Source organism: Aphelocoma coerulescens, chromosome 27 (genome assembly GCF_041296385.1).
Source record: "Aphelocoma coerulescens isolate FSJ_1873_10779 chromosome 27, UR_Acoe_1.0, whole genome shotgun sequence".
Classification (NCBI taxonomy): Eukaryota; Metazoa; Chordata; class Aves; order Passeriformes; family Corvidae; genus Aphelocoma; species Aphelocoma coerulescens.
Window position 1 is genome coordinate 5,132,207 of NC_091040.1, and position 25,255 is coordinate 5,157,461.

Below are 25,255 nucleotides of genomic sequence, written 5' to 3' on the forward strand. Positions count from 1 at the left end.
CAGCAGCGTGGCGATAGGGACAAGGACACGGAGCAGGACAGAACATGGGGAGCAGGACTAGAATAGGAAGGAACACTGGAGCAGGGCTGTGGACAGGGACACCACAAGCAGGGTGCAGATGGGGGGCATCAGGAGCAGGGTGAGGACAGGGACATAGGGAGGTGGACAGGGACTGGGGCAGGGTGGGGGTGTGGAGACCAAAATGGAGGAATGGGGGCATCAGGAGCAGGACAGGGACGAGGACACATGGAGCAGGACAGTGATGGGGACAGTGGGAACAGGGCTGTGGATGGACACCAGGAGCAGGATGAAGGCAATGGAAGCAAGAAGGGGACAAAGATGCTGGGAGGGGGATGAGGACATAGAGAGCAGAACAAATATGGAGGCACTGGGAGCAAAATGGGTGATGGGGACACTGGGAGCAAGATGGGGATGGGGAGAGCAGGAGCAGGATGAGGACAGGGACATAGGGAGCTGGACAGGGAGTGGGGCAGGGTGGGATTGGGGCACCAGGAGCAGAAGGGGAATGAGGACACAGGAAGGAGGATAGGGACAGAGACATGGAGAGCAGGACAGGAAGGGGACAGGGACACCAGGAGCAGGATGGGGATGAGGAGATCAGGAGCAGGGTGGGGACCAGGGACATTGGGAGCAGGCTGAGATGGGGGAATCAGAAGCAAGTCAGGGACAAGGACACAGGGCGCAGGATGGGTACAGGCACATGGGGATCAAGACAAGAATGGGGACAGTGCAAGCAGGGCTATGGACAGGGACACCAGGAGCAGGATGGGGGCACTGGGACAGGTGCAGGGATGGGGGCATCTGGAGCAGAATGGGAATGGGGGCATCAGGAACAGGGTGGGAACAGGGATATGGAGCACAGGACAGGGGCAGGGTGGGGACAAGGGACACCAAGAACAGGGTGGAGATGGGGTATCAGAAGCTGGGCAGGGATGAGGACACTGGGAGCAGGATGGGACCAGGGACATGGGCAGCAGGACAGGTACACCAGGAGCAGGATGAGGATGGGGATATCAGGAGCAGGGTGGAAACCAGGGACGTTGGGAGCAGTGTAGGGACAGGAGAAGGGTGGGATGGGGAAATCGGAAGCAGGACAGGGACATGGGCAAGCAGGATGAGGTCAGGGACACAGGGAGCAGGACAGTGATGGGGACAGTGGAAACAGGATGAACAGCAGGGGCAGGATGGGGGAATGGGACCAAGAAGGGGACACTGGAAGGGGATTGGGACATTGGAGTAGGAAAATTATGGAGGCACTGGGAGCAGAATGGGTGATGGGGACAATGGGAGCAGGATGGGAATGAGGAGAGCAGGAGCAGGGTGGGAATAGGGACATTGAGAAGCAGGATAGGGACTGGGGTGGGTGGAGACAAGGAAACCAAAGCAGGGTGGGATGGGGGATCAGGAGCAGGACACGCACAAGGACACAGGGAACAGGTGGGGACAGGGGGAACGGGGCTGTGGACAAGGGCACCAGGAGCAGGGTGGAGGCACTGGGAGCCAGACAGGCATGAGGACAGTAGAAGCAGGACGGCTGTCAGGGTCCCAGGAGCAGGATGGAGACAGGGACACAGCGCAGGCTGGGGGCTCATCCCACAGGGAAATGGCTGCTCAAGGTGCCATGTCCTGTGGGACCTCCCAAGTCCCTGGGATGGGGACAAACAGGGACAACTGGGCGGGCCAACACAGGGTCACTCATTGCTGATAGCCCCGCTGAGGGTGGGGGCACATCCCCCGGGGTGTGTCCCAGAGCTGAGCCCTGACCCACTCATGCCAAGGATGGAGCCCCCGGTGCCCCAGTGCGTGATTCCACGTGCCTCAGTTTACCTGCGCCACGGCCCGGGCAGGCACAGCTCTTGGGACATCCTACACCCGCACAGATCCTTTGTGTGGGGAAATTCCAGCCGCATGGCAGGGGCTGGGGGCAGGGTCCAGCCGCACAGCCCCCATTCCCAGGGCAGAGCCGTTTCCGCGGAAAATCCCAGCTCGCGTGCGCGGGGCCAGGTCCGCGGCTGCCCGGCCCCGCCGCGGGTCACAGCCTGCGTGGGAACCGGCTCCTTCCCACGCCTGCCCGGCCGCGTCCCGCCGCCCTCTCCCGGGATGACGGCAGGGAAGATGCTCGGACCCGCAGGGACCCACTGGGCATCGCAGCCTCGGGGTTCTGCTCTCCAGGTGCGACCGGCATCGATGCCCATCCGCGGGTGTCCCCAGGGCCCCGTCCGGCCCCGTTATCCAGCCCTGCAAAGCCCGAGGCTGCGATGATGGATGTCCTCTTCCTGGGACAAACCCGCCCCGAGCAGCTCTTGGCTCCGGAGCCAGGGGCCATCCCCGAGCCCCGGGACGTGCAGAGCAGCACCGAGCACCGCCAGCCCCGGACACTGATCCCGCCGCAGCCCTGGCGGGGGCAATCCAGGCTTTGCTCCAGCAGACGCCTGGCCCGGTCCCTGGGGCCCAGTTTGGTGCTGGGCTGTACTGGGAGGTGACCCCCAGCGAGGCCATGGGGGCTCCAGGGCTGTATTCTGCTTGCATCAAGCCAGGATTGAGCCCCACTCTCCCCCAGGACAGAGGGGGAACACACCATCGGTGAGGCCGTGGTGCCAGGGCGGATGTGGGAAGTGAGGGGGACTCCCCCGGCAGGAAAGGCTGAGCCGGGTGATAGGGCTGGAGCCCCGGCTCCCTCCTGCTGGGCAACGGGGTGGGGCAGCAGCATGGCCTGGGGGGCAATGCCTGTTGTCTGCTGACAGGAAATCCTTCCCTTCCGAGGTTTTGATGCTCCACTCACTGGCCCTGAATTATGCCCCACAACATCCAGTTTCCGCAGCCACCCAGCACACGGTGGGATGGCTGGATGTGCTGTCCCGTGGATGCTTCCTATCCCCTGTGCTTATGTCAGCCCAGTGCCCCCAGTTTCCACCAGCAGCTGGCAGGTTTTGGGAGGGAGGGGAGGAGGTTGTCCTTGGCTTTACCTGCTGCTCTCCATGTGCTGGTGCCCCAGGGCCATCTCAAGCCCCTCCAAGTGCAGGGATGCTCTGGGACAGGTTCCCAGTGGTGTCTCTGGGATGAACGAGGCTGCCAGGGCCAAACTCGTCACGGCAGCATGGGGGCAGTGCCAGGCCAGCTCAGGCTGGGGGCAGCCAGGGGACAGGGAGGGCAGGAAATGCCCCCAGGAGATGTAAATCAGCCCTGGTTCCACAGCACGTACTTGGGACTGAACTGGGGCAGAGTTCAGAGAGACAGACAGAGCAGGGGAGATGAGAGGGACCACCACAAACCTTTCAGAGGATGAGCAGCTGATGAAACCCCTGAAAACTCTGCAAGATTGAGTGAGAAAGGAAAAAAATAGGCCTGGGCTGGCTGGTGCGTTCATTACCACAGGAGTGGGATAGCCAGGAGACATGAGTCCCTGGGACTGGGACAGTGCTGAGGCCAGGGGCAACTGGGGCTGAGGATGTGGGAAATCAGGACAGTGCGTACTGGAAGCACTGGGAAAGCAGAGCCTCCCCCAGCACTGCCATGTCTGGGCACCATCAGACTAAGCCAAGCCTGGAAGTTTGTACTAAATGTTTACAAGGGTTCAAAAAAAGGGGTACAAAAAGGTGAAAGCCACACTCATCTCTCCTCCTGGGGAGGTTGGTAGAAGCAATGCCCCCCAGCATCCCCCCCACCAAACCCCCTTTCTCAGCTCCCTGAAATGCTTGACACAGTTGAGGCCCAGTCCTCAGGAATCCATATTCACACTGCTCAGCTCTGTGTGCTGGAGGAGCCTATCCAAAGGGAAAACCTCGCTGGAGGCAACAGCAGCTGGAGACTGAACAATACAGAAACGATCAGGGCTCTGGGTCTGGGCTGCTCCCTGTATGGAGAATGCCCACAGCTGGTCCATGAATGCCCAGGGAGACTCCTACAGCCATGGAAGAGCAACCTGAGGAGCAGCTCCCTGCCTGCCCTGAGCCTCCAGGAGCCAGAGCTGGGTGAGCAGGGATGGGGAAGGACTGGCAGGTGCCAGCCAGGGCTCGGGTCAGCCCCCGTGCCAGGGCAGCAGGTTCACATGGGGTAGTTGAGAACGACATCTTGCTTGGCCAGTTCCAGCAACATGGGGTCGTCGAAGAACTTGCTGATGCTCACGTCCTCACTCAGGCCCTGCAGGGTAACACAAAGCCAGGGTTATTCCCCATACAGCCACTGCCCAGAGAGCCCACTGAAGAGACCCTGGGTCTCCCTGCCCTCCAATAAAGGCACGAGGTGCTTCTCCGCAGCTTGAGGGCATCTAACAACCCTCAGGAACCTGCAAACGTGGTTTCTGCTGCTGAGCACATTTACCAGCTCACTGCCCTCCCACAGGGGAAGCTTGATTCCCTCTGCAGCCCTGGGAGCCCCTCAGCCCAGCTCACTGAACCAGCACAGAAACCAGTTCCTGCTGTTTCTGCTGGACAAGGGGGCTACACCAGGCCACTGAGGGGTCAGAGGGGCTGGGGAGGGAGCGTGGCTCAGCAGAGGCCACAGGATCCTGTTTTTGGCTGGAGTCACTGATGGCACCGACAGGCTCTGACAGGCAGCACGGGCAAGTCCTGGGGCACAAAGGACACCAGACCACTCTGGGAACACAGAGGGGACGTGGCACACCTGAGGGAAAACACTGCAAGAGCTCAGCTGCTGGGACAGAGGGACACTACAGGGATTTGTCCCAGACTTACCTTCCTACGCCTGGTCTTGATCATGAACTCCCTGGCCAGGTGTGGGGCTGGCTGCGGCTCCAGCGGCCGGATGACGATGCTCTTGTCCAAGGGGTCACCAGGCACAATCTGAAATGAAACACAAGGTCAGGATGTGAGCGCAATGTTGGGGCTGGCTCAACCTCCTGGAGACCCCAGCTGCAACAGGAAACACCCCTGGGCCCCACAGACACCCCAACACCCCGTCTGCTCTCCTGGCACACACAAACTCATGTCACCGCTGGTGATTGTGCCCGTGAGAAGTCACTGATATAGTGCTGAAAACTCGAGCCAAAGACATGTCCCACCTTCCCCAGGGAGTACTGTAAGACCCCTAAACACATCCTAACAGAACAATTCATGCAAGTCCTGGTCAGCATAACCCCCTCCACAAACCAGGCATGCTTATTGTTTCAGAGCTGAGCCTTGGGCTTTGACGTATCAACCTTTAGGCCAGGGCTAAGACTGCAGCTGCTGCTCTCATGAAGCTGTACCCCAAATCACTGTGCACCTCACAGCTGTGGCTCCCACAGGACCTGATCTGCCCCAGACACAGAAGTGGCCAGAGAACAGTATTTTGTCCCAAACTTTGTTTCCTGCAGGTTTAAAACACCACCTCTGAGAGGCAAAGCTGAAGAGTGGCACAGACCAAACTTCCTAAGGCAGATCAGTGAGTCTGAGCCCCACACCAAGACTTCTGCTGCCCAGGCTGCAGAGCATGAAGTGGACCCAAACAGGTTCCCTCCTCCCAAGGGGGATGTGCTCTCCCCAGGCACTGCAGGGTCCTGACATTCAGCCAGCAGCAGCTTTCAGGGCTCCCTCACTAGGACTGGGAGTGATGGGACTTGGAACAAAGCCCTGGCAGATGTGGAACAGCTGGTGCACAAAGCCTCCCCAAGATCCTTTGAGGATGTTCTCCAGAGCTTTCCTGCCCTGTGGGAGCTGTGGCACTGAGAGCACCTACCTGGTGCCTGATCCTACCTGTCCTTCTTCCCCACCTCCCCAGGGCACAGACTCACCTGCCAGTGGTGGAAGACAGAGAGAGAGAAGGCTTGTCCCTGCGTGTGGGTCCTCAAATCTGTCTCAAACCCAAAGGAATCAATGGCTGGGATGAAGGCTTTGATGGTGTAGAGCGGAGAGCCTGGGATCGGAGCATCCTGCGTCACGTGGCCTCTGCAAACGTGTCAAAGGATTGGTCTTTGTGTCACAGTCATGGAATGGGCTGGATGGGAAGGGACCTTGAACCCCACACAGTTCCATCCCCTCTACCGTGGGCAGGGACACCTTCCCCTATCCCAGGGTGCTCCAAGCTCCATCCAACCTGGCCTTGAACACTTCCAGGGATCCAGGGGCAGCCACAGCTTCTCTGGGCACCCCCACCCTCACAGGGAAGAATTTCTCCCCAGTATTCCATCTAACCCTGCCCTCTGGAAGTGGGAAGCCATACCCCCTTCCCCTGGCACTCCAGGCCCTTATCCAGCTCTTCTGGAGCCCCTTTAGGCACTGGAAGGGGCTCTAAGGTCTCACTGGAGCCTTCTCTTCTCCAGGCTGAACCACCCCAGATCTCCCTACCCGTTTTTATAGGGAAGTCACTCCAGCCCCCTGAGCATCTTCCCAGCCTCCTCTGGAGCCACTGGAGGAGGCCCAAGTCCTTCCTGTGCTGGGGCCCCAGGTCTGAGCACATCCCTTTGTACCTTCTCCTCTCTGACACTCAGGAAGAACCAGGCACAACCCAAAGGCTGTGCGTGATCCCGAACATCCCTCCCCGCACTGCTCAGGGCCAGGATCAGTCAGGAAGCTTCCAGCTGTCACTTCATGCAGACTTCACCCTCTGCACCAGTGCCAGGACTGTGGAATTCTCCAACAGCCCAGATGCCAACGCTGCTGCTTTGCAAACCCCCACTGCTGGCAGCGGGAGCGGCTCACCTGCGCCGGGCCAGCACCGTGTACACGGCAGACACACAGTCAGCAGGGGCCTGCACCTCCACGAAGTAGTAGGGCTCCATCAGGCGAGGGGTGGCCTGTGAGGGGACAGGGACACGAGCCACTGAGCACCAGCACCGGCACAGCTCAAGTTCTCTGGTCAAACCCAGTGCCCGATGGGATTACAGGGATCCTGCTGCCCCATGGCTGCCCAAACCAACATCACAAACACTGGAAGGACGTTTTTTTCCCTCGGGCCATGAGTCACATGCCTCCCTCCCGCCCATGCCCACCCTTGCCAGCAAGCCCAGAAGGAGCAAGAAGGGAAGAGCAAGCAGAAGAACACCAGTTTCCATCCAGGCTGGAACGTGACTGCCTGTAGGACTCGTGTGCCAGCCCACAAGGGCGCTGGGGACACTCATGGGTGAATGAGTCAGTGTGAACCCACATCCCGGGGCAGATCCGTGGGGACCAGCCCAGCACACAGCAAACCCTCACCATGAGGAAGGCAGAGTACACAACCCTGCGGGCTGTGGGGATGATCTGCCCTCCACCCCGGTGCAAGGGCTCCTGAGCAATCACCGCGTCCAGGATCTTGAACTTCACGTTGCGGATCACTGCAAAGGGAGAAATGACAGCCAGTGACCCCAGGGGACGTCTCTGCCAGCACCAACCACATCCCCAGATGCCCAAATGCCCAGAGCCACCAGCAGTTCTCCTAAATTTAATTCCAGCAGGGAAAGCATGACCACATCATAACCCTGCATATCAGAGAATCACGGAATGATTCGGGTTGGAAGGAGCCTTGAAGCTGATCTAGTCCAACTCCTTGCCACAGGCAGGGACACCTTCCACTAGACCAGGCTGCTCCAAACCCTGCCCAGCCTGGAACACCTGACTGCTTAGAGATGGAAGAATTCAATCAAGATCTCATTATCTCAATTTCCCCATAGGTCCCACTTACATTCATCACAGAGGGGCCCTTCCCTGGTCCCCCACTGGAAGCCCTGCACGATGCTGTCCTTCACCGAGCCCAGCAGAGACTTGTCCACCTAGAGAGAGACAGACAGACAGACAGACAGCTTCAGAGACCACACCTCATCACAGCTACTAACACAAATTACCCAGTGTTTAAAAGCCAGTTTCCAAAAGAGCAGCAATGTCCCCGTGTGCCCCCAATGTCCACTCCTCCCTCTCACAGCTCCAGAGCATCAGCATTATGTAATTTCTAGAGCACTATAAATTAAGAGTCAATGTTTTGGTGATCCTGAAAGGCAGGGCCATTAGTTGCAAATTTTGGCAATTTGAGGACATTGGCCCAAACAGCAACACCTGAAAAATAACAGGTGACCTGGTAACCAGTGTAGGATCATCGTGGGGAAAGTGCAGCAGGTCTGAGCTGTGGCAAACAATGAACACCCCAAGGCACCAGGGCCTTGCTGAAAGTTCTGGGAGAAGTGGGCACCTCCTGGCACCACAGAACGAAGGTCTCACTGAAGAGTGGCCCCCACTCCTCACCTCTGAGGGCAGGGTGTCATCTACCAGGATGTTTGGGCCAGTGGCATCTGGTCCAAAGGCCCAGATGGAACGGGCAGCCAGCAAATCCCAGTCGTATTTGGTCTGGAAGAATTCACCCAGCTTCTTTCTGACAGGAGAGAAAGGGAAGAAGCTTTAGGAACAAGAATCCAACCTGCAGTCAGGACGTATTTACAGCCCTGTTCCCTTCAGGCACAAAACAGTCCCAGCCAGGGATGCTCAGGGACTGGCTGGCACGAAAACCAGACCAGGATCTCTGCCTAGAGGCTGCTGCCTGATACTGTGCACCCTGCAGATCCCAGCATTCCCTTTTTCCCCAGTTATTTACTTTTGGCTGGATTCCTGCTCTCCCAGATCACTCATACCTGTTCCATGTGATCTGCACCACTTCGTTCTCAATGTCCTCTGCCAGTCCCTTCTCCAGGGGCTCAGCAATCATTGTGATCTTGTTCCTGAGGAGAGACAGCCACGACCAGCCACAGTGAGGGAAATGGGAGTTACTGGGAAGACCTCAGGGACTGGCAGCCCTGCACTGCCAAGAAAGACATTGAGGGGCTGGAGCGTGTCCAGGGAAGGGAACGGAGCTGGGAAGGGGCCGGAGCACCAGGAGGGGCTGAGGGAGCTGGGAAAGGGGCTCAGCCTGGAGCAAAGGAGGCTCAGGGGGGACCTTGTGGCTCTGCACAACTCCCTGACAGGAGGGGGCAGCCGGGGGGGGGTTGGGCTCTGCTGCCAGGGAACAGGGACAGGATGAGAGGAAGCGGCCTCAAGTTGAGCCAGAGAAGATTTGGGTGAGATATTAGGGAAAATTTCTACACAGAAGAGGTTGCAAAGGCCTGGCATAGACTGCCCAGGGCAGTGGTGGAGTCATCATCCCTGGAACTGTTCAAAAAACACGTGGATGTGGCACTTGTAGACATGGTTTAGTGGTGAACATGATGGTGGTGCTGGCTTGACAGCTGGACTTCATTTAGGGTCTTTTCCAACCTTAATAACTCCACCATTCTGTGACTCTCTAACTGCACCCAGCCTGGACACAGTTGGGTTGATGAAGCCACCTGCACCCATTGCTGTTCCTGTGTTCTTGTGAACACAGCCCAAGTGCTCAACAGCTGCTCTCCAAAGCCTGTTCAGCCCCAGAAGGAGCCAGCTGAGGGACAGCCTGGCTCCAGCCCTCCTGTCCCACGTCCAGCCCCTGCCCATGGCTGCAGGAGGGAGCCCAGGGCCAGGCAAAGTGCCTCTGGGGGCTGTGTCTGACACACCAGATGCTGCCTCAGAGAACCCTCCAACACCTGAAACCCACCCCCAGCACAGGTCATTCCATGTGCCCAGAACATCAAAGCCTGACCTAAGACTGGGAACAACCTGGTCTGGTGGAAGCTGTCCCTGCCCACAGCAGGGGTTGGAACTGGATGGTCTTTGAGGTTGCTTCCAACCCAAACCATCCTGTGATTCCATGAAGACTGGAACCTCTCTGTTCCCAGAAATAAGGAAATGCCAAACATGGCGAGATTGTCTCAGAATAAAGGAAGGTAAGAAGAACCAGAAACCACAGGGGAACACAGGAGAGCCAATGTCAGCAGATCATGATTTCTCTGAAAATTCAGGTATGACAACAATCCTGTGCACAGAGATCTCCTCCATGCTCCCTCCCAGGACTCCCTCTTTCAACCACATGTACTGTGAGGTGTTGGAGGAAGGAGATGAGAGCAGCTGAAAGACTCCAGGGCATCACCAGGAAGAACAAATCCAAGATTGTGTATGGATAAGAGAAGAGCTTTGGCTCATGAAATTGTTTGGGGATTTACTGAAGGCAGCACTGGGCCCTTTGGCACCTGCCCCAGGATCCCAGAACAGCTCTCACAACTGCTGAGGTGTGACACTTTGGTAAAAAGGAGGATGTGGATCTGTTTATTCCCTCCATTCTCAGAGCTCCTACACAGCACAGGAACATCCCTGGGACTCTGGTGTGTTCCTGAGGAGTTCAGGTCAATGGGACACCGCTTGCTTGGGCATGTGCCACTTGTGAGGACAACAGCCAGTGGGAACAGCCCCCCTGGATGGGACAGACCCTCCCTCTGCCCCCTCCCATGCCCAGCTTGCCCAGGGGCCCTTACTTCTTGTTGGGTGTCTCAGCAAAGCACTTCAGGGAGGATGTTTCCACCACTGTCTCACAGAATGTCACCACTGGATCAGCCACCTACAAGAACAAAAGGTTTGTAAGGTTTCCAGTATTCTTTTGTTTGTAAAAAGACTGTTTGAAACCTCAGAACACCTACAAGGAAAAACCAGTTCAGCTGGCAGTGTTTTAATCAGTGTCGTGTATGAAGCACTGAGACTGCACAGGCAGCTTCACTAATTCCTTCATTCAAATGAGACAGGAGAATTTAAATCCAATTCCAGGTATGAAAAATTCTGCTAAATTTATTTATTTGATGCTAGCCAGGCAATGGCTGAAGCACAGGGAAAGGCTGGAATATGGAAAACTCCTCTCTGAGGCAGTGTGCAGTCTCTCAGTCCCACTGGTGTCACAGTGAGGCTCTAAGAGGCCCTTTTACACCCTAACAGCTTTTTTTTTATTACTTTTACAGGAACATGACAAAATCCATGCTGTATGTTCAGGCAGGTTCATTTTCTCATCGTTCTGAGACAGGGAAACAAAACCCTGTCCAGGGTTTCCAGTGGGAAAACCCCTCTCTCATTCCCTCACCTTGATGTCAATCTCGGAATACATCTTCCGCAGATCATGCATCACACAGTCCAGGTACAGCTCTCCTGTTCCCAGGATCACATGCTCCCCAGACTCTTCCACCTGGAAGACAAGAGAGGGATTCAGCTGGCAGCCCCCCAGCTCACAGCTCCTGCCTGCCGGGCTCCTACTCGAGCCTGAGGAGGGATCAGCCTTAAATACACTTGTTGGAGTCAGAACACCCCAAGGAAAGCTCCCAGAGCCTCTTCCAGCAGGAAGTGCTGCTGGGCTCTGCAGAAAGCTGCTTCCCTGGCACAGCAGGGTGGGTGTTTTTCTGCTGGATTTACACTTCTCTGCTATTTCTACATAATTTATGAGATCAACTGAAACAGCACGAAAAGACCCACAACAAACATAACCTATAGTAAAAAACTGATTATTTTGAAGCTCAGCCCAGAGGCTGCCCCCAGCACAGGCTGGAAACACCCACGCACACAGAATCACAGAACAGTTAAGGCTGGAAGGGACCTCTGGGAATCATCTAATCCAAGTGCCCCCAGCAGTACCTTGGTTGTAAGTGAGGGGTAGCTCTTGTTGACTTTGCGGAGACCATCGAGCATTTTGGGCAGCTCTGAGGGGTTCACTGGCTCCACAGCGATTTTGATAACAGACGTGGTGTTGAACTTCAAGGGACGGAAGATCTGAGCCTGCAACCAGAGAGGACAAAGAGCTGAAACTGCATCCCTTTATGTCCTCAGGGTAAGACACAGCACACTGCATGTGAAGCTCTTCTCTCTCCCTCAGTGGCTCTTGTGCCCTGGCACCATGGCAGACAGGGATTCTTTAACCCCACCAGCTCCCACCAGGGGAGATTTTGGGATGTAGCCCATCACTTGCCCCCCTGGAAGGCTGAGCAATGCCAGCCAGGCACGGTACCTCCTCATTGCCCCGAGGCTCCGTCACCGTCGCTGTCTTCACTATGGGCTGGTCCACGCCCTCGATCAGCACCCAGTTGCCAGCAGGAACCCTGTTCACCTCAATGTGATACCTGAAAGGTAGGAGAGCACCACTGCAGCCTCAGACCTTCCAGTGCCCTCCTCCTCCCTCTCCCTGGCAGCTCTCCCTCCCTCCCAGTCCCTCAGCTGACTCCTCTCCCAATGAGCACCTTGCCAGAGCTTCCCGTACCTTGCAACTGAGATCCAGAGGCGTCCAACGGTGCAGATCTGGGAATCCTCCTCATCTTCCAGGGTGTAGTTTTCCCCAAGGACCTTCACAGGCTGCCCAGCATGGATGGTGCCACTGAGCACCCTGCCAAAGGCGTGGAACTGGACACCATCATCAGTGCTGTACATTTTGGTTGTGTGACACATCAAGGGACCCTTCCCGTGACACAGAGAGAGAAATGAGCCTCTTTCAAAACACAGTCAAGAAACTGACACAGACCTGGCAGGACTGGACTCTGATGATCCTTGTGGACCTCTTCCAACCCAGAATATTCTACGATTTGTGGATAAGGGATTAATGGGCTGGAATTTAGAAATAATGGTTTTGATTTGCCAAGTCCTTTAGTTCCTGGCACTTGAAGCCCTACATCTCCTTGCCCTGTACGGAAAGCCCTGGAATGACCGTGGTGGACTCTTCTGGAGCTTCTGTCCTTGTTCTTGTAGAGCAGCAAATAGTGGTTGGGACAAAGCCATGAGGAGAAATGTCACCTGCTGGCCTGCAAACCTACTCAGGGCAAAGCACCTGAGCCCCCCCAGATCACAGCTTCCAGTGCCACAAGGTCATTTCACACTGGTGATGTGGTGACAGTCACCACTGTGGAGTTTTATGTGGATAATCACAACTCATTAAAAAAAGATATTTAATTTTCTCTGCAGACATCAGAGCAAAAGTCGCAGGCAAATTCCTCACTCAGCTGCCAGCGTTGGTGGCTCCAGACAACTCTGAATGACAGCTCAGTGCAAGCTGTTGGAGGAGGAAGGGTTTGCAGGGCTGGGAGAGGAAAGGTGCTGACTAACTAACACAGGGTTATTTTTATCAGCACCATGCAGTTTTTTAGAGTTTGGAGAGAGAATCAAACTTCAAGGAAAAGGGACAAAAAGACTGCAAAAGGACACAAAACCACCCTGCAGCTCCCACATGCTCTGGAGTCCTGACCTAGTCCTGTTCCTCTCTGAACACTGTGAAACAATTCCCTCTCTCCAGGGCTGCCCTGGCAGGCAGCTGAAGCTCCTTGGAGCAAAGAGATTTGTTCCAGTGTTGGATGAGAGGTTTCAGAGTGCTGCAAGTCAAATCTGTGCAGATGGCTGGCTGGGAGGCAGCTGCCCTGGCAGGACAGGGGGAGCAGGGCCTGTTTGCCTTGGTTGTGCACACTCAGAGTCAACACAGGAGGCTCCTTACGTCAGGGTCACACTCGCTCATGGCCTCCCCCAGGTCGGAGTCCACGCCGCCGGTGTAGGTGTGCTCGATTTTTGTCTTGGCCCCCACCTTCGGGGAGGGGATGTGCTGCACACACATGTCCACAAAGCCTGCAACAGGAACACTTGGTGAGGAAAAGGTTAACCAGTGTGGAGGAAAGAAACGGACTCCATAAACACAAGGCAAAGCCAGGGTGACTGCAGCACACACAGCAGCAGGGGAGAGGTGAGCAGTGTCACAGGCTGTCCTAGGGGCAAGTGGCCTCATAGTTTAGATTTGGGAAGCTGAGCAGGATCTGTGCAAGTTAGCACTCCTTGGCCAAAATATAACCCTTGACTCTTGGTGTGAGGTATTGGGGACGTAAGGAGGATTCTGAAGGGGAAGACAAACAGCTTTTACCTGTGAACTCCCCAAAGAACTTCTTGCAGACGAGCCGCAGGAGGGGCCGGATGTTCAGTTTCAATTCCTCCTTGGTCAGGTGGATGCCAAGCTCATCCAGAGTCCTGGGCAGGGTCGTGTCCACGTCCCCCACCACCTGCAAGACAACAAGTTCCACTCTCAGGTTCACTGTGGGGGTCCCTGTCAGTAGTTCCCCAGTGCAGCATCACACACCAGCCACCACCCTCAGGGCTCTGCACTTGCACTGCTTTAGAGCTCACACGAGAGCCAGATGGATCAAATCATAGAACCATGGACTCATTAAGGCTGGAAAAGCTCTCTAAGATCATCGAGGCCAATCATTCCCCCAGCACTGCCAAGGCCACCACAAACCCATGTTAGTCCCCAAGTGCCACATCCACATGGCTTTTAAATCCCTCCAGGCATGATGACTCCACCACTGCCCTGGGCAGCTGTGCCAGGACTGGACAAGCCTTTGGGGGAAGAAATTTTCTCTAATCTCCAATCTAAACCTCCCCTGCACAACCTGAGGCTATTTCCTCTTGTAATGTCCCTGTTCCCTGGGAGCAGAGCCCGACCCGCCCCTGGCTGCCCCCTCCTGTCAGGGAGTTGTAGAAAGCAACAAGGTCCCCCCGAGCCTTCTTTCCTCCAGGCTGAGCTGCCCCAGTTCCTCCTCATCCCACTTGTGCTCCAAGTCTTTGCTCCAAGTCCAAGCACTGTCACTTGGCTGCTTTCAGAGCACATAAGGAAGAGCAAGGACTGTTCTATTCACTGCAAATACGGGGCTGCATTTGCAAGAAATAACTATTGCTCTAAGCCCACCCTGTGCAGATCGGGACAGGAGAGTCCCACAGACACCAGACCCACCAGCCACCTCCCAGTGCCCAGCCCCAGCTGCTCCTGCCTGAAGCTGTGGGAGGGAGAATGACCCACCACAGACCTGAGCCAAGATCTTGTACAGGGGCTCCAGAATGAACTCCACAAAGCTGCGCTGGGAACTGCTCGTCGGGGCCTTTTTGGTGAACTTGCGGCTGTTGGAGACCAGAGAGGTGAGGAGCAAGAACTGCAACCTGCCAGCACCCCTACACAGCTTCTGCTCCTCCCAGCTCCTCCTCTGCTCCCTCCCCATCCCCTGCAAAGCTGTCAGGGACACGTGGGCCAGACTTACTCCAGATGAGCCTCTCTGCTCCTGCTTGCGCGATTCAGGAGGACCATGCAGATTCACACCAGGCAGGAGGCCTGACTCAACCCTTCCCTATGATTCCCACAGGATCATAGGATCAGGAGTGACCCTGGGATGGTCATCTAGTCCACATTTTACAGGGAAAGGAGGGAAAACCCCAGGAATAAAGCAACAGACATTTGAAGAGGATTCTTACGTCTTCGGGTTGAAGTAGATGTCGCCCCAAAGCCGCTTCGCGAACTCCTGGTAATTGATGTCTCCTAAAGGAAAGAGCAAATGAAAAAGTCTCTCAGATGTCACTGCATTTCTGTTAGCTTAGAAATCTTTATTTTTTGGCTTTTAAAACAAGCCTGAGGATTCAATTTAATGAACTGATGCTGATGAATGAATGCCTCGTCCCAGTTCTGAGTGAAAGATTAAATGCTGTCCTGGGGAGACCAGGCAGAGATGAGCAGAAAGAGTCCACTGGGGATGTCCCCAGCAGCCCAGGGACACTGCAGAACACAGACTGGCTTCCCAGGAACACTCCAGTTCTCTGCTACCCACGGGGTCAGAGCTGAGGAGTGCTGCAGGAGCCCAGCTACATCTACATCTGCTGCACTTCCAAATGGGAATGCTGTGACTGCTGCTGCAGTGCCAAGGTGCTGGAACAGCCTCCACCCCTCGGCCCTGCAGGCTCAGCACCAGCATTTTCTGCCCTGCTGAACATCTCCAGGTTCCTTTCTCTTTCTCAGGAAGCACACAGCCAAACATCCAGTGCTGAAGGTCCAGTGCAATGCTGGCTGTCACACTGAATTTACAAATACCAGGACAGGGTGAGAACCTACAGCAGGTTCCAAACAAGCTTTTGCTGTGGGCAGATGTGTAAACACAAGGGATTTCCTGGTGGCTGCAGTCTGGACACTTAAGCTGCTCTAACTCCTGTTAGCTGATGTGTGGTGGCTGCCCACACAGTCCCTGGTGACCAGAATCCAGTATTCCCAACTCCAAGAACTCAGCTCCTGCCTGCCCCACCTGGTTGGCATCTCCTGCCAACTGTGCTGTCCTCAGCCCCCTCAAGGAGGGGGTCTCACCCCAGCAGCTCTGAGTTAACGCTGTGACACCCAGGGAGTTCATTTACTGCTCCCAACTCTCAGGACATGTGACAGTCTTGACACCATCAGTCCCTGACCTCTACAACTTCATCCTCCCTCAGGCCAAGTTCTCTGCAAGAGCTGGCCCAGCTGCTTTACAACCTCCTTCTTCCCCTGCTCATGGCTCCTACAGATCCCCAAATTCCCCAGTGGGGGACTTCAAAAACCTGGGCTGTGCAGCTGCTAATGCCAGCACAGAGCCTGCTGCTACACGCAGCAGATTGCCTTGAGTGGGCACCTGGGGAGCAGAAAATTAAATCCAAGCCAGAAGAAGACAGTTTCTTAAAAAAGAAAGAGGGCAAGAGTGCAAAACCTTGTGGGCCAAGCTTGTGCCCAGCTGCAGCTGAGTCTCGGACTTTTGGGAAAAGGCAGGGAGAGCTTAACTGCTTCACTCCTGAGCTGCTGCTAAGGAGGCAAAGCACAACACACACCTGCCTTCAACTGCTTGTTATTCCTGCTTAGGGTATGTGTAAAATCTTGGCTTCTGACTCGAGAAACATTTATCAGGAGAAAATATCTTGCTAAAACTGTGGTTTTGCTTTTTAACCCCCGAGGCTCAGCTCTGCAGCACCACTCAACTCCCAACAACTCCGGAACACAAACACTGGCCGTGTGCAGAGGAAGCTGAACTGCTTCGAAAACCTCCACAAGAAAGGTTGGGGAATGAGATGTTGAAGTGCATCAGGTTTCTGGCTAATCCTCACCATATGTGTCTGCATAAATCTTTGCAAAAGACCCCAGTGTGAAGCAGATGCTGTACTGAGAGCTGGAGAAGCACACGTTCCCCAGAAGGGGAGACAGCACGAGGTTCTCGTCGGTGGAATACATGCTGAGAGGAGAAAAATAAAACCAAATCAATGTTATGAACCAAAGAAGACACTTCAACCCACTTCCCACACCCAACAGCAGTATGTGACAGGCAAGGAGCCTGCATTGCCAAAAAGCATCTTTAAACAGGCTGCAGCTTGCTTGCCATCAGAATCTCAGGGTCAGGAACATTTTCTGCCTATAAACTTCAAAGCATTAATGTGCAAAGATTTAAAGATCCTAGAACTAAAAAATTACCAGCACAAACACTTCAGATTTTTTTATCTGGGAGAATTTTTCTTCCCATGAAAAAGCAGCCAAGTTGGTCAACCAAGTAAGGGAAAAAATAATACAGGGATAGGATTTAATCAAAACAGGTTTAATGAGCTCACAGCCGTGCTAGGCAGGGTGAATTACCCTGCTCCCAAGCTGCCTGATGCCAGCACACACTGAACAGAGACATGCCAGGGAGCTTGTGTGCAAATCCACACACACTTGAAGGGCAGAATGCTGTCAAAAAATCCCTGGATGCAGAAGAACCCACAGAAACCATGCATGGCTACCAAGATGTCCCTCCCTTCCCTGAGCAGGGCTGGCAAAAGATTTGACTGTGTCAGTATCATAATCCTTGTTTAGGAGTTGGGACAGCAAATCCTCTTTTAGTTTTGTAGCAAGTATTTAGGAACTTTGAGACATCTCAACCTCCAATTTGGGATACAACCTGGATAATTTCAGTGTACTTGAGACATTTGGGAGCACAAATTCCCTGCTCTGGTCATATGCCCACTTTCCCTGCTTTTTAATAAAGGAAAAGTGAAATGGGGTGGGGGAAATGAAATCCCCTGGAGCTTGGCAGGAAGAGCCAGTCCTGCTTAATTCAATGTATTGGCTGAGATGAACTTCCAGTGGTTCTTCCTGGCCCATTTTCTATGATTGAACATATCAAGAGACAAACTGATGAGTTTTCAGGCACATGCAGGGCTCAGAGAGAGCCATGGCACAGGGACAGCAAGATTAACAATGCATCACCCCGAGCACCCTCACCTGATCAGCCCATTAACTTCATCTACGATGTGTCTGAGTTTGTAATAAGCATCTGTGGGGGGCAGTTTCAGCTCCAGGATGAGTCTGTCGATCTTGTTGATGCACACAGTCACTGCCAGCCTCTCCTGCACCGCGTGCTTGATCAGCCTCTCCGTGTTCAGCATCACCTGCAGGGAACAGCGAGCTCAGAGCCCCAGGAAAGCCTCCACAAAATGCTCTCTGGGGCGTGAGAGGCAACCAGTGACCCTTATTCTGCTGCCAGGCTACAGAAAAGCCCCAGCTCAGCAACCAGCAATCAGTTAATTCTCCCGAAATTCAGAAATAAGTGCCAACCCAACCAAATTCCTTGAATCCAACCCTGTGGACATCTCTGATATAAATAACCTGCTCAGTTGTAGGTATCACGGGGATGGAGATGCACACAAGTCAGACAATCAGCCTACGGGCCACAGCATCAATCAGCCTGGGCACGGCAGCCAGAGGCTTGGCTGCCTGTTTGGACGGAAAACACCCTCACTTCCCAAACCGTCCTCCAAAAACCCTTCACCCCAGAAAGCAGAACCCATCCCAGGCCTTCGTGCCAAGGCAGGAGCAAAGACTCCAGAGGGAGGGATGTGACCCCCAGGAGAAGGTGGCACTCACCCCCTCGGCCGCGTCGATGAAGAGCACGACGCCATCCGAGATGCGAAGGCCGGCTGTCACCTCGTCAGAAAAGTTCACGTGACCTTCAAAACCACACAAAGGTGGGCAGTGAGAAGCACAGTGAGCCCTGGTGCAGCAGCAGCACACAGGGTGGGAAGCTGTGGGGCTCTGCAGATGCCTCTGGCTGCTGGTAGCCAGAGAGGCAGAAGGGAGATGGCTCCTCCTGAGGCAGGGACCTGGGAGCAGCTGCCAGAGCTCCCCATGGGGATTCAGCTTCAGCTCTAATGCTATTTTTTGAGGATGCACACAACAATGTGTTAAACAGGCACTTTTCCTCACATTTGTGACTGTTTTCCCCACAGCTCTGTGCAAGTACTTTGGGAAAAGGAGGAAGATTTCTTCTCAAAGACAACAGATGCTTCTCCCCCCAGCCTCCTCCTGCGCTCTTACTTCCCTCATCCTGAGCTGAAGCTCAGCAGATGTGTCCCAAGACCCTCTTTCCTAAAGTTTCTTACAAGCTGATCTGTGATTATGTTCCCTCCACAGGAGCCTGTCAGAGGCCTGAGGAACTTGCTGAGTCTCACTGTGGGGCAACAGCATTTGAGCAAAGCAGGGTCCCCCTGCACATGGCAATACCTGGGAAATTCTACCTGTGCTGCTTGAGTGAAACACCTCTTCAGCCTCACCAGCCCTCACTTAAGCCAGCTAATCACAAACAGAAGCCTGACTTCTCCCTGCTCATGGCAGGGGCTTGGAACTAGACAGACTTTAAGGTCCCTTCACCAAAACCATCCTGGGGCATTATGGGTCAGTACTGCTGGAAGTGACTTCACAGGAATGAACTCAGGTGAAGGCTCAGGACTAGGCTGGGATCAGCTATAAAAAGTACAGAACAAAGCTAAGTGCTTCCCAGAGCAGGATTTTCAGGATTGCACAATCACCTGGAGTGTCAATGATGTTGAAGAGGAAAGACTTTCCTTTGGTGTCCGGCAGAACAATCGTCACTGGGGTGCTCTTGATCCCCACCCCCCTCTGAAACACAGGAAACCAGGAATACAGGTAAAGAAAGAACAAATAAAAGGACCACTATGTACAGATGCAGAAGACGATCAAGGAAAAATCAGAAAGGTGAAAAGAAGTAAACATCCATCCAGGACATCCTGGAAGAGAGTAATAACCTCAGATCACTGAAGTGCCCAGCTCTCCCATCCGTACTGGTCAGACTGGTGAGCCACCACTGCACCCTCCACATCTGACTTCAGCTGAGGAGGTACTACAGGCAATACCCAAGACAGACTGTGGGTGTTTGTTTGTGCTTTCACCCTCTGCTGGCACCCAGTTACACCTCAAAGCACAAGAGTTGATCACACAGTATAAAGTAGAGCTTTAAGAAGAGGAAAAAAAAGTGTTTCAAAGAATTGTTCTGGTCACGACACAAAATAACATTCCCACTCATGCCCAACCACATGGAGTCAGAGCTGAAGAAAACAAAGAGAAATGTATTTATTTTGAAATAGGTTTTTTTCCTCATCTACCACTGCTGCAAACCCCTTCCTCCTCTTTCTCTCAAAGAAAGTAAGAATTACCCCCAGACTGGGGTGACTCTGCTGTAGATTTAACATTACACAGGTTATAAAATCATACATGGAGATGAGGGAAGGAAGCTAGATCAGGAGTCTTCCTGAGGCAAACAAGAGGAGCAGATTGTTTTACTGATAAAAAAAATAACCAAAATGTGGAAGGCACAGAAAGGCGTTAAAATGGATGAGGAAACTGCCTACAGCAACTGTGAGTAAAGCATGAGACAACTGGATAAAATCACTACAGGACCACTCACCTCCTGCTCTGTGAACAATATATCAGTGTAGCAGAGCTGCAAAGGCAAAACAAAAATCAGTCTCACATTTTGGTATCAGACACTCAGTCTGAGGCAGGACACAGTAACTCTGACACATCACTAAGGTGACAAGTAAGTGACAGAAGCAGAATTAGGACTGAGCTCTGGCTTGCCAATCCTACATTCCAGTCACTGAACCACCTTGTCCCCATGCACAGTCACCCTCCCTCAGGGTGTAAAAGCCACCCCGTGTTCCCCAGGGCAGGAATACCCCAGGAGCTCACTCACATCCTGGTCGTAGCGCTTCCGGATTTCCGGGTGCGTCTGTTCTATCAGGCAGTCAACAAAACACGTCTGGAAAAGAGCAGAGACAGGAGGAGCCTCCCTTCAGACAGACACAAACACAGCCCCATCCCTCCAGCAGCAGCACAGAGCACGCTGAGCAGGATACTGCAAAACCTACAAATTCAACCCACAAAAAAATCTACACATTTCACAGGGAAATGCAGTGCCAGGACAAGGGGGAATGGCCTTCAGCTGGAGGAGGACAAGAAATTCCTCCCTGTGAGGGTGGGCAGGCCCTGGCACAGGATGCCCAGAGCAGCTGTGGCTGCCCCTGGATCCCTGGCAGTGTCCCAGGCCAGGCTGGACAGGGCTTGGAGCATCCTGGGATAGCGGAAGGTGTCCCTGCCCATGGCAGGGGGTGGGACTGGATGGGCTTTAAGGTCCTTCCAACCCCATCCATCCTTGGATTCTATAAATAAGTGCATGAGCAGGAGGAGCAGAAGGTGCTGCTGCAGAGAACCAGGGGCCAGGAGGGCTGGCAAAGCAAACAGAGAGGTCACCATCACCACTCCTGTACTTTGGATATTCCCAGTACCTTGCCATGGTGAAGGTGCCCACACAGAGTCACATTCCGGATCAGCTCCGAGTTGTCCATCAGATCTGCCAGGAAACTGCAGCAACAAAACACAAAAGACTGTTGGAGGCTTCTGCTGTGTCTAAGAAAAGCAGGTGCCGCTTCAGCTACATTTTCTATCCAAGGTGCCCCCTGAATCCTCGCCAAACTTTTATCCTGCCAATGCCCTGCGGAGGAAGAATCCCACTTTCCAGATGGGGAGGACAAGAGAGTTGGAGTCCCAGACAGATGGCAGTGGGTGGGAGGATACGGAGCTGGTAAAGCTGCCAGCAATGGAATATTATTGAATATTTTTCTTCTCTTCTAGTCAGTACTGGAGCAAAAGTCACATCCATGTTCTCAGATGATGAAGCACTTCCACTGAAACCATGGCAGGCAGGCAGGTAAACTGTGGTACTGGATAACAAGCACCCCATGGAGCTTTGAAAGCAGCCACGGGCTCCTCAGACCATTAATTCTGATGTTCGAGTCTTAATACAGTGACATTCCAGGGACTCAAGGAATTAAGTCTTTTTCAAATTAGCAGCTGAGCTGGGTAATGATGAGCTGGTCACTTCTGGATGGATGCTGGCCAAAAGATAATTGAGATCCTAAATTACCACCCCTAAAAAATAATGGGAAGCTATAAAACATGCAGCCACTGCCAGAGGCTTGCAGAGAGTAAGTGCTGTCAAATGATCTCCTTTTTAAACAGATTAAATTTTCACTGATGCAATAGACTTCTTAATGTCAAATGTTTTGATTAAGAGCTAAAAAATACAGCAATCAATACTAACCCCGATTAAAACCTTCCTAATTGGTCTGAAAATAAGGCTAAATGGGAAATCAATACCAAGCTTGCAGGTTTCTGGCTATATCCCACAAGGAATTTCTCTTGGCCCCATGCTAACCATTTGTATCAACAAACAGGAGGAAAAGGAATTAATTACAAATGGAATGAGCAGAGCACACAGGGATCAGGGAAGGGGTGGATAATGCAGAGCCCAGGTCAGCGACTGAGCCAAAGCAAGGGCTGAGAAAAACCAGCCCCAGCAGCTCTTGGGCTCTGCTCCAGCTCTGCTGAACCCCTCCAGGCAGCTGAGGGACCCCTGACTGAACAGCAGCTCCAGGAACATCCTGTCCCCTCTGGAAAACACGAGGCTGCTGGGTGCCAGGCACAGGGACTGCTCACCACCAGGGACCTGCTGCTCAGCCACACCTGGTCCTGGGATCCACACCTGGAGATGAACATTTAAAACTGGGAAAAGCCCTGACTGGCCATGAAGTGGTGAGTGGAGAGATGAGCCCAAGGAGACTCCCACAGTTCCATCTGCTCATGCCAAAGAGAGACACCACACACACACACAGGGACACGGACCCTCCGCCCACCACAACATCAGACTTTTAACAGAAAAAGCAAATGATGGTATTTATTCCATAGAAAACTCATGTGAGATATTACATCTCCAATTTTTAATGCATTTGGAAATTTTTCCAGGAGGTTTTCTCCCAGCCCTGGTGTCCAATAAGCTGCTTTGGGACAAAACTAACACACCCAGGCAGCAGAGCTGCAGTGTCCTGCTGACTGCACAGCACTCTGCACTCACCCAGCAGCATAAAAATTCCCAGTGGAAACTGGAACAGATGGGACCTAATCTGAGACTGGGATCAACCCAAAATGTCCCAATATGATGTGTGCTACACACTGACCATGTGAATATTTAACAGGTTGGCCAGAGAAGCTGTGGCTGCCCCATCCCTGCCAGTGTCCAAGGCCAGGTTGGACGGGGCTTGGAGCAACCTGGGATAGTGGAAGGTGTCCCTGCCCATGGCAGGGGTGGGATTGGATGGGTTTTAAGGTCCCTTCCATTCCAAACCTTTCCAAGAATGTTTCCTGAGCCACAAGCTGTTGCTATGGAGCTTTATCTCAGCCCCTGAGGTGAGAGTCTCCTTTTGTGTCCAACCCTGCCCTGTGCTGCTGGTGGGGAGGGAAAATGTCGGTGAGATGGTTTGTCCTGCACTTCCTCTTGTTTTGGGTTCAGAACCTGGGAATTGGCTGCTCTCAGGTCTGTGCTGGGGTCAGTAAGACACCAAGCCAAAGCCCCCAGATCTGCCTCCCCCAGCCCCACACTCACTCCATTTCATAGACAGTGACCGGCAGCGTCTGCTCCATCAGGGAGAACTTCTTGGTTTTCACAGGTTTGATAATGGGCTCTGAAACAAGAGAAAGAACAAAAAACTGTTCCCAGAGCCCCCTAACCAGCAGGGTCAGGAGTGGCCCCCAGGAATGGGGAGTTTTGCTGACAACCCCTCGATTTTCCAGCTGACAGCTTCTCTCAGCTGCATGAGATGGTCACTGCAGGGCCCTTCCAGCTGAATCATTCCAGTGTAGAGGGGTCAAAGGAGATGACTTTAATGCAGTTACTTTTTCCTTAAACAGCTTCCCAGTCTCTGCTGATCCCTGTTCTTCCAAAAACACATTTGTTTGGATTTGCAAAAATCACAAGTGCCTAAATCTGCACACATCAGGCAAAGAGTTCCTGAGGCTACGAGGGGACTCCAAAGGGGCAGGAAGGAAGGGAATATTATTTCCTCTTTCCAAGGATCTATTAAGAGCCTTCTCCTCCCTCCACACTCACCAGTGAGTGGCTGTGTGTCCTCCTCCTGCACGATGGTCTCCACCTCAGGCCCATAGACCTCCTCTGCTGTGGGGTAGTACTTCTTGTCCTCGTGCAGCACCACCTCCATCCCGGGGTGCTCCTCGTCGTGCTCCCCCATGTCATCGTCATCATCATCATCCTCCAGCTGCAACCAAGGCTCACCCTCAGCTGCTGCAGAGCCACCCAAGGGGACAGCCCTGGGGTCACCCCTGAGCGAGGGACCCCCAGTGCAGCCTCAGCATCCACAGAGGTGCCCTGGGAGCAGCTCCTGGACGAGCAGCATGGCTCTTCCCAAAGCACCTGGATCAGTAACAGCCCCTGGGCTTGCAGGGACACCGGCACAGGCAGCAACTCACACAGCACAACACAACAGCTACAGCCGGGTAACACAGCCCCACCCCACACCGACCAGCAGCACATGGGAAGGGGCTCCCTCGTTTCCCCCCTGGGGCAGCCCCTCTGCTCCCCCCGTCCTCCTCCCGTTCCCTGGTGGCCGTGGGCTCTTGCTCTGCCTCCCCCCGCGAGGATCCGGCTCCCTGCTGCAGCCTCAGCTCCCTCCTGAGGGGCTCCCGAAGGGACACGGACCCTCCATGGGACTGACACCAAAACCAGCCGAACACAGCCCGAGCCGCAGGAGCTCCCAGTCCCCACCGCGATTCCAGCAGGACCTCTATCATTCCCTTTCCCCCAGGAACGGATTTTGTCAATTCTTTAAACACCAAACCCACTCCGACCCGCGGCATTCAGACGCCAGCACTGCCCGGTCTCACCGGACCCCGCACGGGGCAGGAGCAGCCGCGGGCCCGTCCCCGCTCAGGCTCCGGCCAGGACGAGCCCCGCCGGCTCCGGGGGTCGCTGCCCCTCCTCCCCTCCACCCCACTCACCTCGTCCAGGTCTTTGGACTCTCGGCCCAGCTCGTCGTCATCATCGTCCGAGTCCAGCTCGGGCCCGATGTAGTTCCCAAACTCGTCGTACAGGTCGGTGTCCATGCTGGGGGGCGGGAAGAGGGTCGGTGGGAGCGCAGACACCGCGGGCCGCTGACCGAACTCCTTCAGGGGCCGCGGCCGCGCCGCACCGGGGGGCCCGGCCCGGCCCTGCCCCGACGCCCAGACCCCGGCCACAGCCCCGGCCCTGCCCGAAGCCCCGGCCCGGCCCCGCTCTCCCTCACCTGCCCCGGCCCCGCTCCCGCCGCTGCTCTCGCCGGCGCCGCCGCTGCCGAAGGCCCCCGGGCTGCCCACGCCGCCTGTCGCGACAGAACGTCCCGCGCGCTCCGGCAGCGCCGTGCCCACTGGAGAAGCACCGGGTGGGTCCGGGCCGGGTCGGGGCCGGTTCCGGATCGTCCCGGCGGCCGCG

At 54.5% G+C, this 25,255-nt stretch overlaps 1 protein-coding gene across 1 annotated transcript; it reads right to left on the reverse strand.

The window, feature by feature from the left end:
- Window positions 1–3,365: 3,365 nt before the first annotated feature.
- On the reverse strand, window positions 3,366–25,157 carry EFTUD2 (elongation factor Tu GTP binding domain containing 2). The gene is made up of 28 exons (XM_068996484.1): window positions 25,071–25,157; window positions 24,787–24,892; window positions 23,882–24,047; window positions 23,378–23,456; window positions 21,225–21,300; window positions 20,633–20,698; window positions 20,345–20,380; window positions 19,449–19,539; window positions 18,508–18,590; window positions 17,866–18,032; window positions 16,719–16,843; window positions 15,078–15,141; window positions 14,639–14,729; window positions 13,699–13,834; window positions 13,282–13,409; window positions 12,064–12,257; window positions 11,815–11,926; window positions 11,445–11,585; window positions 10,900–11,001; window positions 10,307–10,389; window positions 8,558–8,644; window positions 8,175–8,301; window positions 7,621–7,708; window positions 7,155–7,273; window positions 6,660–6,754; window positions 5,753–5,906; window positions 4,716–4,823; window positions 3,366–4,161 (listed from the first exon to the last, which is right to left on the reverse strand). Exons 2-28 carry the CDS (start codon window positions 24,889–24,891, stop codon window positions 4,066–4,068), a joined length of 2,919 nt encoding a protein of 972 aa, XP_068852585.1. The 5' UTR covers window position 24,892; window positions 25,071–25,157; the 3' UTR covers window positions 3,366–4,065.
- Between the last annotated feature and the right edge of the window lie 98 nt (window positions 25,158–25,255).